Here is a 16,489-nt window from a genome sequence, read left to right as displayed (position 1 = left end):
GGTTCCTTCAAGCCAGTGTAGTGCGGGTCTGACCTTCCTTGTTGATGTTTAGATGACCACAAATATAAATCTTGCCCACGCTTAAAGGTAGTTCTTTGTGTATATTAGTTATTAAACCATCTTGCTGTTTTATAGCTGAAGTCCTGTTTGGGGAGCCATTTATCTGGCAAGTGGCTTGCTGTGAGCTGCTGCCCCAGCTTCTGCCAGTACAGGTCTCTTGGCTACAGAGCCATCAGCATCTCTGGCTAGTTTGGGCAGCGAGCAGAACTAAACAGCCCAAGTGCTCAATTGTGCTGGAGGACAAAACTGCTGGCATTGTGAAGAGTGGACACATCTAGATTAAAGTTTTAATAATTATTTCTTACTTAGTGTTGTGCTCTGATTTCTTACCTCTATATTTTGCTGAAATACCTGCTCACACCCATGAGCAAGGCTGCTTGCTACTGTTGTGCTGCTTAGCAGAGGGGAGGAAATGGGAATTTAGAATTAATTTATCCTAACTGGACAAACTTGGTTATTTGGTGGTTATGGAAAACATTTGCTTTCATTTCTTCTGAACTGGGCGACTGTTCAAGAAGTATTCCTAGAGTGTGTAGCTTTTTGTTGAGCGTTTTGGGTGAAAAAGAGTTCAAACTAGGTGTTAAATTCCACCTAAGGGGGTGCTTAGAAATGCTGTCTCATTCTTGCCAAAGTGCATCAAGCAATTGCTATTTTACTTCTAGATTGAAAGAGTTAACAGTGGAAGAAAGTCCTTAGAGACCTTAATTCTAAGATGAACATTTATTGGACCCGAGGGATGATGTTTCTGCAGGAATTCTCCTAAAAAGTGTGATGCTCAAGAGATGTCATTGCAGAACAGCTGGGGTCTATGGGAGTGTTTTCAAGAGCACCAGCCTCAAACTTCAGTGCTGGGATTAAAAGAGGAAAAGTCACCCACACTGAAATACAAGGATTCTTCAAAAAAAAAGTTAAAAGTTTTATGTAGTTAGAACTGAGGAGCTGGAGAATGAGAGCCTTGGGGAAGTACTAAAGGGTGAATGACTCTATGGCAGTGTGGGTTCTTGGAAATGGTAAGTTCAGACATGGCTCCATTTTGCTCAAGTTTCAGCTTTTCCTTCCCTTCTCTTGAGGATCTTTGTGTAGCTGTGGCAGAGGTTGGCCCAAAGGTTTGATCTAATCTCCCAGTCTGCCTTCAGCCACATTTTTCTGACTTTACTGATAGCCTTGTGTCACCGAGCTGAGAGTTACAGGACAGCCAGAAGAAATGCTGTCACTGCTACTGTGACAATTTGCAGGAGTGGCTGGAGCACAAGGGCCATGTCAGCATCCTCTTCTTGAAAATGAAAATCCATGTGGATCTGCCCTGTCTGCCTTAACCCCATTTCTGTTGTGGTGGGGCTGTTCCCTGTGATCTGCTTACTGGCTGGGGACATCACAGAACCTCAGATATTTTTTCCTCGAGTGCCAGCTCTGGGTAAGGCGGCGTGTGGGCAGCAGAAGCAGCAAATATTTATGATGAGTCAGGGGGAAGCTGGAATGATGATGAGCTGCTGAAGAATGTGAAGGCAAGCAGGGAGCAGCCCCTGAGCCCTGAAGGATGAAGCAGCTGGATTTCCCTGATGGCCCTACATGGCCTCTTCTGCCTTGAGGAAGGAAGGGGTTGTGTGCCTCACAGCTTGGCAGGATTTTTTCCCCAATGGTATCATTTGGGTCTAATAAAAGACATTACATCTTCCCCCAGCCATGGGGTCTTGTATTCCCCATGCACTGCAAACAGGGGCAGGAGCCTCAGGCAGCTGTGCCTCCAAGGCTCTGGGGTGTTTGTATGAGCTTGGAGTCACCCACCAGGTTCTCACGGGCTGGGGTGTGGGACCTGTTCTCTTAAGTAGGAGGGAAGTGGTGACATGGTGGGAAAACTGCTCGAGTGTACAAAGTATAAAAATCATGTCCTGAAGGAGCTGGATGTTGGAGAGGATGGGATTTGGCCAATGCTTCAGCAGGAAAAGGATGGCAGGTGATTTTTTCTGCTGGGGAGAACAAATTTACAGGATGGGAGCAACAGCCTGGGATTTAACTTAAGTGCTGTTGCAGCACCTCCCTTTAGAGTCAGGGTAGGTTGAGAAACTGATGTAAAATCTATGTTCTCTGTGTGCATTTTGCAAACACATTTTTGTATTCCAGTACTCAAAGGTCATCACCCTTACGTGCATGCCTTAACAGCAAAGATTTGGAGGAGAGAGGAGATCTGGGCACAAAATCTTCCTCTGCTATTCTAGTTGGGCTGTACTCAATTTGTTATCAAAATAATTTGCTGAACATAGACTAGGGCTGGAACTTAAAGGCAGCCAATGTTTTCCTGGACTTTCATGTTGATTGCAAGATCAAATTATCTGGTGAATAAATCCTTATGAAAGGGTTTGATGATGCTCTCAGATCACAGCTTTGCTTCTCCCTTCTGTCTCCACTGGGAAACCTTTGCAGTTGCTTGTGTGACCTGGCCTGAACCTGGCAAGAACTCTTGGATCTGGGCAGGTCCTGGCGCTGCTGCTGGTGGCCACATCACTCTGGAGGCTCTGTTGATGATGTTGGGGTTTTTCCTTGTCTTTCCCCATCATCTTGCTGACACCTGTCATGACACGATGGTGGAAGCCCTGGTTCTGATGGAAGCAGTGAAGCCAGACAGCCCGGCTGGTTTGTGTTTCAGCAGCATGGCTGGGATTCAGGTGGGGATGTTGTTCAGCCTTCGCTGCCGCTCGATTTAGCAGGGGTGTCGGGTTTCCCGGGAATGGGCCGGCTTTGGCCCCGCTGGGCCTCCCTTGCCAGGGTAAACGTAAAGGTTAAAGTGTGCTGCCGCAGTTGTGACAACGGCGTCGCCAGGGAACAGCGTGCTTGAGGCGCTGCCAGACAGCCCCAGGACAGGCTGTTTCCCAGCTGCAGCCAATGTAGGCTCTGGCTTAAGTTCCTGAATGGGAAGGGAGAAAAAAAACCCCAAGCCCGGGCTGAGAAGCCTGGGTGGTGGCTGGTTTGCAGAGCCCCAGGGCACTGTGCTGCTCCCTGGGCATGTGGGTTTGGGCCAAGGCATCTGAAATCCTGGGGTGGAACAGATACTGTCTTTCAATTCTACAATTCCTTCTTCCCAAAGGTCTGATTTCAGCTTATTTCTCTCTGCCCACAGATGAATTTTACCTGTGATAATGCCAAACCATGGTCCCCCATTGCCTCTGGAAGCCATGGCTCCCCAGCACCTGCACCCAGGGCTTTGCTTCCTCACCTTGTGCCAGAGATTTGTGCCCAGACCAGCCTTGCTCCCAGGGAGTGTGGAAGATTGCAGGCATCCCAGAAAGGCTGGCTGGTGTCCAACTGCTTGCTCCTGCTCTCCTTGGAGAATTTTATCCCAGTGTCCACCACACCAAGAGCTCCAAGGGGGCTGTGGGGCATGGCTCCGGCTCATGCCTGGGCATGGATGTGCTTCTTCCACCTTGCCAGGAGGGTGCAGAGCCAAAGGCTGGAGGAGTGGTGACAGTGTGTGCCTGAAGTGACACTGGTGGCCTCCAGGTGCCTGGCAGCCCAGCTGGAGGAGAAGAGAGGCAATTCCAAACTGTGTGTTGGCGATGACAGTCGGTGGGCAGAGGCCCCGCTGGCCAGGCACAGCATCTGGCCAGTATTGCTGACTGTGGCCCTACAGAGGCCAAGGTGGGGACTCCCACTCATCACAGGGGTGGTGGCTGTGCCAGGGCTGGGCAGTGTGTGTGTCATTGTCACCAAGAACTGTGGCTGCTGGTGGTGCTCCAACCTCTGCTTGTACCCAACTGCATGAACACACCAGTGAGCTGGAGCTGTGTGCCTGCTCCTGCATTATCCCTGCTGGTGCTCATCACAAGCCAACTCCTGCCTTGGGTTTCAGGAAAGGAGCTGGCTTTGCTGAAGCCACAAATCCCAGCTGTGAAGGCTGGAGTGGGACAGCTCCTCATCTGCCCAGGAGTCACCTCTGTGTCCCACTGAGCAAGTGTTGCTCTTGCATTGAGCTGTTGATGGTGGGTGCCTCAGGCCAGCACAGGGACAGGTGGGACAGCAGCACCTCAAGGACAGGAACGGCTGTGCTCCCATCCTGGCTTTTCTCAGTTTCAATGCCACATGGGAACCCCAGGCTGTGGCACACAGGGGCTGGTGGCTCACTGGGAGCTGGGATTTGCCCATGTGGAGCAGCAGCACTGCCTGAGCAGTGTTCATCCTCCTGAGAGGTGCTGCAGGCAATTTGAGCACTGCTCTTGTGGGGCTGCTGCTGCTTTTTGGTGGCATTGATTCAGCTCCATCATGGATGGCACTGGCCAGGGCAGCCTCCCCACTTCTTTTGATGCTGTAGCCTCCAGCCCTGCCACAGGTAAGGTTTAAACTAAGGAGAGAGCAAAGCAAGGTTTAAGCAGCCAGGTTTGGTGTCTGGCAGAACCTGAGCTCTGTGTGGGGTGGGGAGCTGGGAGGCAGGGCCAGGCTGGCAGAGGCTGAGGCTGGAGGAGCCCAGGGTAACCTCAGCCTCCCCGGGGGCACCTGGCCAGCCTGGGCCTGGGGAGAGTCACACTCCTCCCGCAAAGGCCAGGATTCAGCCCCACACAGTGCCTGAGGTGTGTCCTGGGGGTCAGTACCCCAGAAAGAGCTGGCAATGCCTGTGCAGCACCCATACACACCGCCCAACCCTGCTGGAGCCTCCAGCTCCTCTGTTTCTTTCCCTGATTCTCGAAACACTTGATTTTGCAGAAAATAAGTCTTTCAAATGGTTCCTGGGGAAAGCTGCAGCTGCTGGCCAGTGCCCAGCTCCCAGCTGCTGCCACCTTCATCAAGGCCCAGTGGCAGTGCCCAGAGGTGCCACATCATCCCCACAGAGCCCAGAGGGCCAGTGCCAGTGGGCAGAGCTGGCCACAGCTCACCAGCACCATCACCAGCTGCTCCTGGCCGCCATCCCCACGGGCTGGCCAGTGGCCACCTTGTGTCACCTATGGGCACCTTGGAGGGCCTTAGCCGCCTCTACCCTGTCCGGCTCACCCAGGCCACCCCCATGGGATGGTTTTGGGGTGTCACTGTGCCCAGTGCCAGCCCTCCCTGTGGTGCTGTGCTGGAGCAGGAGGCGAGTCCATCCCTGTCCCCTGCCCCGCGTCTGCGTGTCCCCGGCCCACGGGGGACAGGCGAGAGTGGCGTGTCCTTTGAACGGGCTCCAGCAGGAACAGGTGCTGGGAAAGGCGCAGTGGGCCGGCTCCTGCCGCTGTAAGGGATCCTCCTCTGCCCCGCTAATCCGGCTCCGTTACAGCCGGCATAGAAGAGGCCGCTCCCCCCGGCGCTGCCACAGTGCGGATGCTGCCCCGCTGACCGCCCGGGCACCGGGACCCAGGTAACGGGGCCGGGGGGGTCTGATCTGGGGTGGGGTGATGGGGGGTCCTGCAGACAGCAGAGCCCCCAGCCGTGGGAAGAACTCCTCCATCCCCACGGGCTCCCTGTGCTGAGCTGTGGGATGTGGGACTGCTCTGCCACAGCTCCTGTTCCAGCAGAGCAGCAGCAGCTTCCCCGTCACTGGGGTGGTCCCTGCTGGGTTTGTTCTGGGGCTGGGCTGTGCCGGGCTCTGCACGGCTGCACAGGGAGGTGCGTGGGACAGGGTGAGGAGACATGACCGGGCACAGGAGGGCAGAACAGCCCAGGGGATTTGGGAATCAGGGGCTGGGCTGGAGGCCAGCGCAGGTACAGGCACCAACAAGGACTGTTGGTGGAGCTGGGTACCCCTGGGCCGCGGGACGAGCAGCGCTGGCGGCTGCTGGGTGCGGGTGAGCAGATGGGTTTGCCCGCGTGGCTGGAGCTCCTGTGCGCTTCAGGGGGAGCAATGGTGGGGCAGTGCCGGGAATGCTCACCTCTCCTGATCCCCACTGCCAGCCTGGGGCCGGAGCCGCTGCCTCCTGCCGTGCCACGGTGGGATGTGGCCTTAAATTGTCCCCCTGGCCGCGCCGCGCTGGCTGCTCGCACGGCGGAGCCGCGGGCACCCGGTGACAGGTGCCGGCTCAGGCCATCGATCAGTCACCGCGGGCAGATATCGGGGCACAATGGGACCGGCTCTGCTGGCCACGTGGGGTCCCTGGCTCGGTGCCACCGGCCCGGGAGCCGCCGGCGGGGCGGCGGGGACACAGTTCCCGCTGTATGCATGGCAGCCGCTCATCCCTGCATGGCAGCAGCTCATCCCTGCCTGGCAGCAGCTCATCCCTGCATGGCAGCCGCTCATCCCTGCAGCAGCAGCGCTCTGCCCGGGTGCTGCCGACCCCTCTGCAGGGTGTCGGGTCCGGCGAGCCCTCAGCTGCCGCTTTCTGTCCCGCAGGAGCCTCGCCGAGCCGGGAGCACCGCAGGGCAGCCTGATCCTGCCTGGAGTGTCCCATGGAGCAGGGTGGAGACACCGGCGGGGCTGCGGGCGCAGCACCCCCCGAACCCGAGGGCAGCGCAGCCCCCGCAGCTCCCCAGCCCCAGGCGGGGACAGCGCCAGCCGCCACCGGGACGCAGGACACGGGCACGGGTGGGCCTGGGCAGGAGAAGGCTGGAGGAGGGACGGCAGAGCCGGAGCAGGAGGCACCTCTGGCTGCTCCAGAGCTCCGGGATGGACGGGGAGCAGCTCCAGGAGAGGAGGATTCGCCTGTGCTGTGTGATGGAGGACAGGCAGCATCCACCGGGGAGAAGGTGCCAGCTGCCACTGCGGCCCAGGGTGCAGGGAAGGATGAGAAAGAGAAGCCTGGGAAGAAGAAAGCTCCAGCTGCTGCAGGGTTGGTCAAAGGAGGAAAGGCTTCAGCTGCTGCAAAGGCTGAGAATGGAGGGAAGGATGAGCCCATGGAGGGGAAGGACCTGGCTGAAACTGAGGCACGGGATGGAGGAAAGGACAAGCCCAATAAGGAGGAAGCACCTGGTGGGTCAGGGGCTGAGAGTGCTGGAAAAGCAGAGTCCACTGAGGAGAAGGCTCTGGCTGCAGCAAACTCTGAAGAAGGGAAGGCAAAACCTGTGGAGGAAACAGCTTTGGCTGCAGCTCAGGTTCAGGATGGAGGAAAAGAAGAGCCTGCAAAGGAGAAAATCACAGGGGTTGCAAAACAGGAGGTCCCAGCCCCTGCTAAAACTATGGATGAAGGGAAGCAAGATGCAAAGGCAGAGCAAGCCCCGGCTGATACCAAGCTTGCAAAAGAGAAAACCACAGCTGCTGCAAAGGAGAAGGCCCCAAATGCTGCAAAGGCTCAGGATGGGAAGAATAAAATGGTAAAAGCAGAAAAAGCCCCAGCAGTTAAAAAGGCCCCAGATGGAAGCAAAGAGGAGCCCACAAAGGAGAAGCCTCCAGCTCCGGGGAAGGAAAAAGCCCCAAATTCAGTGAAAGAGAAAGCCCCAAATTCAGTGAAGGAACAAGCCCCAGCTTCAGTGAAGAAGAAAGCCCCAGATTCAGTGAGGGAGAAAGCCCCAGCTTCAGTGAAGGAGAAAGCCATAATTCCTGCAAAGGAGAAAATCCCAGATGCTGCTAAAGCTCAGGATGGAGAGAAGGCAGCAGCAAAAGCAGAGAAAACACCAGCTGAAAAAATGGCTCAAAGTGAAGGCAAAAAAGAGCCTGCAAAGGAGAAGTCCCCAGCAGCTGTGAAGGTGCAGGATGGAGGGAAGAAAACTGCAAAGGTGGAAAAATCCACAGTTGCATCGAAGGCTGGGGATGAAGGAAAAGATTCTAAAAAGGAGAAGGTCCCGGCTACCACAAAGGCTCAGGATGGAGGGAAGAAAGCTGCAGAGGTGGAGCCTCCCACACCCGGAGCAGAGGCTGGGGATGGGGCTGCAGAGCCCACGGAGGCCGCGGCCGTGGCCGTGGTGAGGGCTCAGGGTGAAGGGGAGGAAGTGTCCAAGGGGACACAGGGACAGCCCCCGACAGTCCCCGAGCCCCCACGCCCGGCTCTGCTGCAGAGCCTGAGCTGCCCGGCTGCCTGCCACAGGTACCCACACCCTGCTGGGATGGGGGGATCCCCCTCGCTGCTCCAGGGAGCCCTGGGTGCCCTCTGGGTGCTGGGCTCAGGAGCTGCTGCCTGGGCTCTGCTCACCTCCCACTCCTGCTTCCAGGGAGGAGCAGCCCTGGGCAGAGATGGAGACAATAGAAGAGGAGACCACGATGGTGGAGCCAAAAGAGGGTCTGACAGAGCCTGGCCATGGCCCACCAGCCCAGGGGGACCTGCAGCCCCTGGAGCCCCCCGGCACCCCTCAGGAGAGGACATTGCCCAGTGCCCCAGGGCAGCCCCCGGATCCTGCTGGGGTGGTGGAGCAGCCTGGACCTGGGGTGGAACCATCTTTGACAGAGGCAAAGCCACCCCCCAGCCCCTACCTCACCCCCGATTTTGGGAAGGAAGACCCTTTTGAGATACTGGGTAAGGTCATGAGGTGCCTGCCTTTTCCTTATCCCCTGGACACTCTGGGGAGTGACAGCCTGGGAACCCCTGCCCTGCCTGCTGCCCACACTGCCCTCCGTGCTGCCAGCTCCTGTCCTTGGCTTGTCACCTGCCTGGTGGCCTCCGAGCTCCCCTTTCACTGTAAACAGGGCTAAATACGTCGCGTCCCCTCCTGGCCTGCTCTGGCCACACTGACTGTGAGGAAGAGGAGCCTGGAGAGTGACAGTCACTGTCTGGCTGGTGGCAGGGGACAGCATGTCCTCATATCCTGCACCACTGTCCTTGTGGGGATGGCAGGGCTTGGGGCAGTGGGTGCCTGTGGGGATCCCTGTGAGGCTGGGTCCTGCTCTCCCCTGGGAAAAGGAGGCTCAGGAATGTGTGCAGGGGTGCCCTGTGAGTGGGGTCTGTCCTGGGAGGGTGAGCAGAGGGTGGTGGCGTGGAGGGGGATTGGTCTGGAGAGGGTGACAGACAGTGACACGGCCTGGAAAGGGTAAATGTGACATGGAGGTTGGTCAGGGTGGCTGTCATGGATTAAGGTGGGTGCCATGGAGGGGAGCGGGTGCCATGGAGCAGGGTTGGTGCCATGCACGTGGGCAATGCTGTGGGCAATAATGACAAACCCTTCAGGGGTTGCTGCATCATCCAGTGCATCCCCAGCCAGGAGCCTCTGGCTCACAGCCCAGCACTCAGTACCTGGCCACATCCTGCACCCACAGGCTTGGCTGGGTGCCTGTCTTCACTCCTAACCGGGGTACCCAGAGTGGGGTCCCTGCACAGCAGATTCCCTGCTCAGCTCCTCCTTTGGCTTTGGCAGACGATGTCCCCCCGCCGCCAGCGCCCTTCGCCCATCGCATCGTCACCCTGCGCTCCGCCAGCGTCAGCTCCCAGTTCAGCCTCAGCTCCAAGGAGATCCTGGGCGGGTAAGGAGGGGCCCCAGTGCTTCTCCTGGCACTGTCCCACTGTCCCTCCAGCCTTGGGCAGTGGCCTTGTGTCGGTGGGACTCCTCTGGTCACGATGGGTGGGTGCCTCGGGCAGTCAGAGCAGCACCACAGGGCGGTGTGAGGGTCCCCAGCAGCCTGGGGGCTGATGGTGGGGGCACTTCTCCCTCTCTCCCTTCCTTCTTCTCTCCACAGGGGCAAGTTTGGTGAGGTTCACACGTGCACAGAGAAGGAGACGGGGCTCAAGCTGGCAGCCAAAGTGATCCGGAAGCAGGGAGCAAAGGACAAGGTCTGAACGATGCCGGGCAGGTGGTGGCAGTGTTACACTCTGTGTGTCCCTGGTGCGGGGACAAAGCCCGTCCCAGGCTGACACCCCACACTGGGGCTCCTTCTGCAGGAGATGGTGCTGCAGGAGATCGATGTCATGAACCAGCTGAACCACCACAACCTCATCCAGCTCTACGACGCCATCGAAACCCCCCGGGAGATCATCCTCTTCATGGAATAGTGAGTGCCTGTGCCTACCCTGGGGCTGTCCAACCCCAAAATGCCACATCCCGCTCTGGCTCTGCTCAGCACCCCGTGGTGGAGCTGGGCCAGAGCCCTCAGGAGGGCGAGGAGCTCTGCAGGAGGATGGATTGGGGCAGGGAGTCCCCCAGAGTGACCCCAGGGTCCATCCCCATGCAGCGTGGAGGGTGGCGAGCTCTTTGAGCGGATCATCGACGACGATTACCACCTGACCGAGGTGGACTGCATGGTGTTCGTGCGGCAGATCTGCGAGGGCATCCGCTTCATGCACCACATGGGCGTCCTCCACCTCGACCTCAAGGTGCTGGGGGTGACAGTGGCAGGGCCCAGGGGGACAGCAGGACACTGGCTGGCTGTGGGAGGGGTGCCTGTGGGTCAGCACTGCTCTGGTGTGGATCTGTGCAGCGGGGATGTCCTGTCTGGTGGTGGGGCAATGGTCACCCTGTCCCCACAGCCTGAGAACATCCTCTGTGTGGCTGCCACTGGGCACATGGTGAAGATCATCGACTTTGGGCTGGCTCGAAGGTGAGGTTTTCTTCCTCAGCTCTGTCCCTCCTCCCTCTTCTCCTTCCACCCTTCATCTCTGTGTGCCTTTGGGTACCAGGAGCCCCAGGACTTGCTCCAGGCCATTACTTTGGCCATGGCACTCCATGACTAGCTGGGGAGGGCAGCATCTGCTGAGAGAGGGGCAGGGGTTTGGGGGAGCAGCCTGTCCCCCTTGTGCTGACTTGCACCCCTCCTCGGCTGCAGGTACAATCCCAACGAGAAGCTGAAAGTGAACTTTGGCACCCCTGAATTCCTGTCCCCTGAGGTGGTCAACTACGAGCAGGTCTCCTACACCACGGACATGTGGAGCATGGGCGTCATCACCTACATGCTGTACGTCAGGGCTGGCAGGGGCTGGCAATGCCATCTGGGGAGCTCTGGTGCTGGGGCACAGCCCCCCTGGGTGCAGGGCTGTCCCCAGACACCTGGCTGCTTGGTGGCAGGTGGGGGTCCTGGATGGGGAGATGCCTGTGTGGGCTGGGGGGCAGGAAGAGGCTCAGCCTGGCTGCAGGCAGGACGGTGGCAGCACATGCCTGGAACATCCCTGGAACATCCCTGGCCAGGCTGGCTCTGCTCCAGGGGGTCTGGGAGGTGCTGAAGCCTGAAAGCAGCTGACTCCTCACCTCCGTCACCCCCAGGCTCAGTGGCCTCTCCCCCTTCTTGGGTGACGATGACACCGAGACACTCAACAACGTGCTGGCTGCCAACTGGTACTTTGATGAGGAGACCTTTGAGAGTGTCTCCAATGAGGCCAAGGACTTCGTCTCCAACCTCATCATCAAGGATAAGAGGTGTGAGGCTGGCAGTGACTGTGGGGTCCTGGGATGGGCACCCCCAGAGCTTGCCCGGGTACCACACGCTGCCTCTTCACCAGGGCCAGCAGCATCCCCTGGGTTCAGCACTGAATTAACCCCATGGGGCTCTGCCCAACTCTGATTGTCCCCAAAGAGCCCTGTATCCCTGCAGGGACACCTGTCCCAGGCAGGATGTGCTGGACCCCTCAGAGTCCTGCCCAGCCCCACCAGTCCCTGGGAACATTCTCCCATCTGGTTCTCCCCTGCAGGGTTATGGGATCTGGGGGCTCTGGAGGGGCTGGAGAGGGGGTGGTTGGGGCTGAGGGGCTTGAGCAGAGTTGAAGCAGTCTCATCTCTCTCCCAGTGCCCGGATGAGTGCTGACCAGTGCCTGCAGCACCCCTGGCTCAATAACCTGGCAGAAAAGGCCAAACGCTCCAACCGGCGCCTCAAGTCCCAGGTGCTGCTCAAGAAATACGTCATGAGGAGGCGCTGGAAGGTGCGGGGTCCAGCAAGGGCACGGGGGTCAGCAGCTTCTGAGGGGGCTGGGAGGGGCTGCCAGGCTCTGCCTGTCCTGGTGGGTGGCATCTGGAGCACGGAGAATGGCTTTGTCTCACTGTGCTGCTGGCAGCTGGGACACGGGGCTGGGGACCCCTGAGCGCGGATGCCCCTGAGGTGACATCCCCATCAAGCACAGGTTCCTTTGTGGTGGTTATTCCTGAGCTGATCCCAAAAGCAGCTTTGAGGGGCAGGAGTAGTGTCAGGCCCCAGAGCTGGGTCTGGCTCAATCTTTGGGGCCACAGCCCTTGCCAGAGGATGAGAACCTTTCCTCTTCCCTTTCACAGAAAAATTTCATCGGGGTGTGCGCTGCCAACCGCTTCAGGAAGATCACCAGCTCAGGGTCCCTGACAGCGCTGGGCATCTGAGCTGGGCTCCCAGGGGAGCCGAGGCCAGAAAGGAACCACTTGAGAGGGACCCCCACTCTGAGAGGGACCCCCACCAGTCTGGAGCAGCTCTGTGGAGCTGGTCCCGCTGCTCTCAGGACCACATCACTGCTCAGTCTCAGACTGTGAGGCTGCTCCGGAGTGAAGGTTTCTGATCTCAACTCTGGCCCTGGCCTGGCTGCGTGATGCCCGACCCGCAGCATCTCTGCTCTGCTCACGCTTCCTTCTCGTGTCCTCGGAGGAGCAGCAAGGCCATTCCGGTGTGATTCCGCTGCCTCGGCCGCCTGGCGCTTGCTGCTTTGGACTCTGCCTGTAAATGCCGCAGCCCCGCCTGCCCTCGCTGCCGCCGGCCCCTGCGCTGCCCGACCTCCCTCCCCAGCTCTGCGGCTCGGCGATGATGCTGGAGGGCACCGCGGAGCCTCACCCCGGTGCTTTGGCAGCGGAGCCGGGGCTCAGGCACCTCCTCCCGGCCAGCTGGGCATGTGGGAGCGGAGCTGGCCCCGAGCTGCTGCTCGCACAGGAAGGGAGGAAGCAGCAAGCACGCTTCCAGCGGCGTCCCCAGCTGGGAGCCAACGAGGAAAGAAGGAGGCTTTGTGTTCCCGCTGCCCTCCCTGCCCTTCGGTTCTGCCAGCGGGGGAAAAACACAACCTCTGCTTCACCCGTCCGCGGCAGATCGCGATGAGCGAGGCGGGCTAATGCAGAGCAGCTGGGCCGCGCTCCCGCTCCGGCCGGCGCCGCTCACCCGACCACCAACACAGCGGAACTGCTCGGCCGCCAGCTCCCCGCCCGTGCGGGGGCTCCGCGGGACCGCCGGGACCGGGAGAGGGGAGAGAGGCGCTGCCCCAGCTCCCGAGCCTTGTCCCGAGCCCCGTCCCCTTTGCCTGCACCACTCCTGGCCTCCTCGTGCTGCCAGGGGATGGGCATCCCCCGGGATTTGCAGCATCCAGAGGATGGGCATCCCCCGGGATTTGCAGCATCCAGAGGATGGGCATTCCCCGGGATTTGCAGCATCCAGAGGATGGGCATCCCCTGGGATTTGCAGCATCCAGAGGATGGGCATTCCCCGGGATTTGCAGCATCCAGAGGATGGGCAGCGCCCGGGATTTGCAGCATCCAGAGGATGGGCATCCCTCGGGATTTGCAGCATCCAGAGGATGGGCATCCCCCGGGATTTGCAGCATCCAGAGGATGGGCAGCGCCCGGGATTTGCAGCATCCAGAGGATGGGCATCCCCCGGGATTTGCAGCATCCAGAGGATGGGCATCCCCCGGGATTTGCAGCATCCAGAGGATGGGCAGCGCCCGGGATTTGCAGCATCCAGAGGATGGGCATCCCCCGGGATTTGCAGCATCCAGAGGATGGGCATCTCCTGGGATTTGCAGCATCCAGCCTTGCCCACTGCAGGAGGGGATGGGGTCCCCCAGCTTTGGCTTTTGCCGTGGCTCAGCCCCCCCAGCCAAGGCTGTGTGTTTGCTCTGGAGCTGCCTCTGCCCTTTGTGCCTGCTGGAAAAACATTGGGGAGAGACACGGGGAATCATTGCTGCTCACCCCACATGGCTGCAGCAGGGGAAGGGGCTTCAGGCTTGTCCCCAGCGGGCAGGAGCCACGGCTGGTGGGACCCTGCCCCATCACGGAGCTCTCCACAGCGCTCGCCTTCTTGTAAATAAATGTACAGGTCTGCCCAGAGCCCACAGCTGCATCTGGGGGCTGGGGGGGCTCTGCTCCCACCGGTGGGGCCTGACAGTGGCAGGATAGGTGAGGTGAGGATGGGAAGCAGAATCTCATCTCCGTGGTAGAGGGGAACGGGTCCGGGCTGTGCCGTGCACAGGGACCACCTGGTACGGCCTGGGCAGGGCTGTGCAGGCACAGCGCCAAGGGTTTCTACACACCCAACAGCTCTGAGCAGCCCGGGGGGATGGGGGAAGGGAGAGTGACTGCATGGATGGGTGGATGGATCGGCTGTCAGTCAGACGTGTCCTCACATCTTCAGCATCTGCCCGTGTCGGGTGGGATGCCCAGGCAAGGGCGGGTGGGAGCTGGTGTCGCTTTGCCCAGGGGAGCTGTGGCTGGCCCTGAAGTGGTTAAAGCTGCCACGGCCCGGACTCCGGCGGCCGCAGGCGTCCCTCCCAGCCGCTTCCTGCCGGCAGCCTTTGACCGGTTCCTGTCGGTGACCACCCCGCAGGCCTGGACGCCAGCGCGGCCCCATCTGGTTCGAGTTACGCTCCACGGCGGTGACGTCTCCTTCCTGCCTGGCCCCAGGAGCCGCGATCGCCCCGGTCCCGGCCCTGGCCCCGGCCCGCCCCAGGGGCTGCTGGGCCCTGCTGTGGGGTGGCCACGGCGCTTCCAGATGGAGCATCAGCCCCGGACAGTGCCGGCACCCTGAGCTGCTGTAGGGGATCGGCTCCTGAGCGCTGCCCTGTGTGTGCAGCTCTGCACAGAGGGATGCACAGACACCAGCACATCCCAGTGTGTGGGACCCCTACCCCACAGCCCAGTTTAGGTTCTCTAGTCCCCTCCTTCCTACCCTGGGACCCTACAGAGACACACACTGGGGCTGGATGAGGGGGGCTGACCCCCGTGGAAGTAGCCGTGATCCCATCCTGTGCTCCCAGCTGACAGCTCATGAGCCCCTGAAGCTGCTTGGAGTGAACAGGTCCCACTGGGGCCAAATGCTCCCGGTCCAGCCCAGGCCACCACAGCCAGGTCCATCCCTTATGTGTGGGGTCCTCATCACCCCCAGGGGTGCAGTCTGGATGTGCACACGTGTGCCCTCAGCATCCATGCATGGAGCACACACATTCCCCAGGCACCCCGTCCCTGTGGCTCCCACCCTGCCCGCAGAAACGAGAAACAAACGCTCCCCAGGCAGTGCAGGGAGGGAAGGGCAGCGGGCAGAGCTCCGGCAGCGGCAGCGGCAGCAGGTTCGCCCCGTGACCGAGCGCAGCGAGTCCCGTTCGCGGCACGGCCCGGGATGGGAGCGGGCGAGCGGGCGGGGAACCGGGGCCACCCACAGCGAGCGGGGAGCGAGCCAGGGAGGAGCGGAGCCGGGAGAACAGCGGGGTGAGGGCGGGCAAGGGGAGCACGGGGAGAGCGCACGGCTCTGATCCTCACTCCCGGACAGTGCAGGACGCGAGTGCCCATCCCCGGCGGCTGCTGCAGCCTGGGGACAGCGGGACACACCGCATTTCTCCCAGCACAGGGAGCCCATCGGGGCACAGCGTGGGGCCGGGGCCGTGCGTTCCCAGCCGCGGCGGGCGATGGGCCCGGCCACGCTGCGTGGGAACCAGACGGCCCCGGGCACGGCTGCGGCGCTCGCTTCCTCCCGCGCCCCCGGGGACCGGCGAAGGAGGGGGCTGAGGTCAGCCGCGCTCGCCGCCCGCCGCTCCGGAGACGCCAGCATGATGTAGGCGCTCAAATATTGTTTTCCACTGGGCAGGGGAAAAAAAAGCGAGTAAAGAGAGGCCCAGGGCTGAGTGGCGGTCCCCGATGATGAAAGGCGGCCCCCCTGCCCTGCTCGGGGCTGGGACGCAGCCATGGCCCAGCAGCAGCGTCTGGGGGCTGATAAGAGAGCTGACGTGGTGCTCCCGGTCCCCGAGTGACGGCAGCGCTCCTCCGGGCCAGCACGGCCCCCGCAGGGACCCCCGAGACTGGCCAAACTCGAGTCCCCCCGGCCTCAGGGATCTGGGGGGCTTTGACACAAAATTGGTCCTCACATCAGCACGGAGAGCCCCTGCTAGCCCTGTGTCTATCCTGGGGCTGGCTGTGCCATCGGGTCTGGGTGTTGCTGCTCCTGGAGAGCTCCCTCTCTGGGGGATGGGGGGTGCAAGCACAGCCCCCCACTTTGCCAGCATCACTCTGGCCCCACTCCTGTGCTCAGAGATGCTGGCTCAGGTGTCCCAGTGCTGTGTGGGAAGGGGCTGGTGGCCAGGCCCTATCTTAGGGCTGTGTGGGGACCCTGCCCACCGCAGTGTCCACCATTTGGGCCAGTTGGGGCACATCCCTGTGCCCAGCCCAGCGAGAGCAGCGGTGACTCAGCTGGTGCCTCTCCACTGGCAGCCACCCTGCATGATTCAGGTCACAGGAATCCACTTTCCTGGCTGTTCCCATCAGAGCTGCAGCCCCTGGCACAGCCCATCTTTGGGGCTGCCCTTCTCTCAGGGTCTGCAGGGACTGGTTGGAATTCCAGCCAAGCACTGACACAGCCACAAGCAAGGACAGGGAGGGGAGGGAGCCCTGTCCCCCCCCATAGCAGAGTCTCCACACTGTGCCACAGCCCCTGGTGACTCCCTGCAGTCTCTCTGGGTCCGTTTGCAGGGCC

At 60.5% G+C, this 16,489-nt stretch overlaps 1 protein-coding gene across 1 annotated transcript; it reads left to right on the top strand.

Annotated features, from left to right (window-relative positions):
- The first annotated feature begins 5,322 nt into the window (after positions 1 to 5,322).
- MYLK2 (myosin light chain kinase 2) lies at positions 5,323 to 13,857 on the top strand. The gene is made up of 12 exons (XM_063172374.1): positions 5,323 to 5,380; positions 6,350 to 7,976; positions 8,101 to 8,402; positions 9,238 to 9,343; positions 9,557 to 9,650; positions 9,759 to 9,868; positions 10,049 to 10,190; positions 10,344 to 10,414; positions 10,640 to 10,768; positions 11,074 to 11,226; positions 11,594 to 11,726; positions 12,073 to 13,857. The coding sequence occupies exons 2-12, from the start codon at positions 6,406 to 6,408 to the stop codon at positions 12,151 to 12,153; spliced, it is 2,892 nt and encodes a 963-aa protein (XP_063028444.1). The 5' UTR covers positions 5,323 to 5,380; positions 6,350 to 6,405; the 3' UTR covers positions 12,154 to 13,857.
- The last annotated feature ends 2,632 nt before the right edge of the window (positions 13,858 to 16,489 follow it).

The sequence above is a fragment of the Melospiza melodia genome, chromosome 19, assembly GCF_035770615.1.
Source record: "Melospiza melodia melodia isolate bMelMel2 chromosome 19, bMelMel2.pri, whole genome shotgun sequence".
NCBI classification, from domain to species: Eukaryota; Metazoa; Chordata; class Aves; order Passeriformes; family Passerellidae; genus Melospiza; species Melospiza melodia.
The sequence above is the reverse complement of the archived record's forward strand: the minus strand, read 5'-3'. Positions and strand labels throughout refer to the sequence as shown.

Excerpts from the sequence above, each read along its gene's own strand:
- MYLK2 (XM_063172374.1), top strand. The coding sequence starts at position 6,406 with ATGGAGCAGGGTGGAGACACCGGCGGGGCTGCGGGCGCAGCACCCCCC. Across the intron at positions 9,869-10,048 it reads ATCATCCTCTTCATGGAATA|CGTGGAGGGTGGCGAGCTCT; the intron begins GTGAGTGCCTGT and ends ATCCCCATGCAG. Across the intron at positions 10,191-10,343 it reads TCCTCCACCTCGACCTCAAG|CCTGAGAACATCCTCTGTGT; the intron begins GTGCTGGGGGTG and ends CTGTCCCCACAG.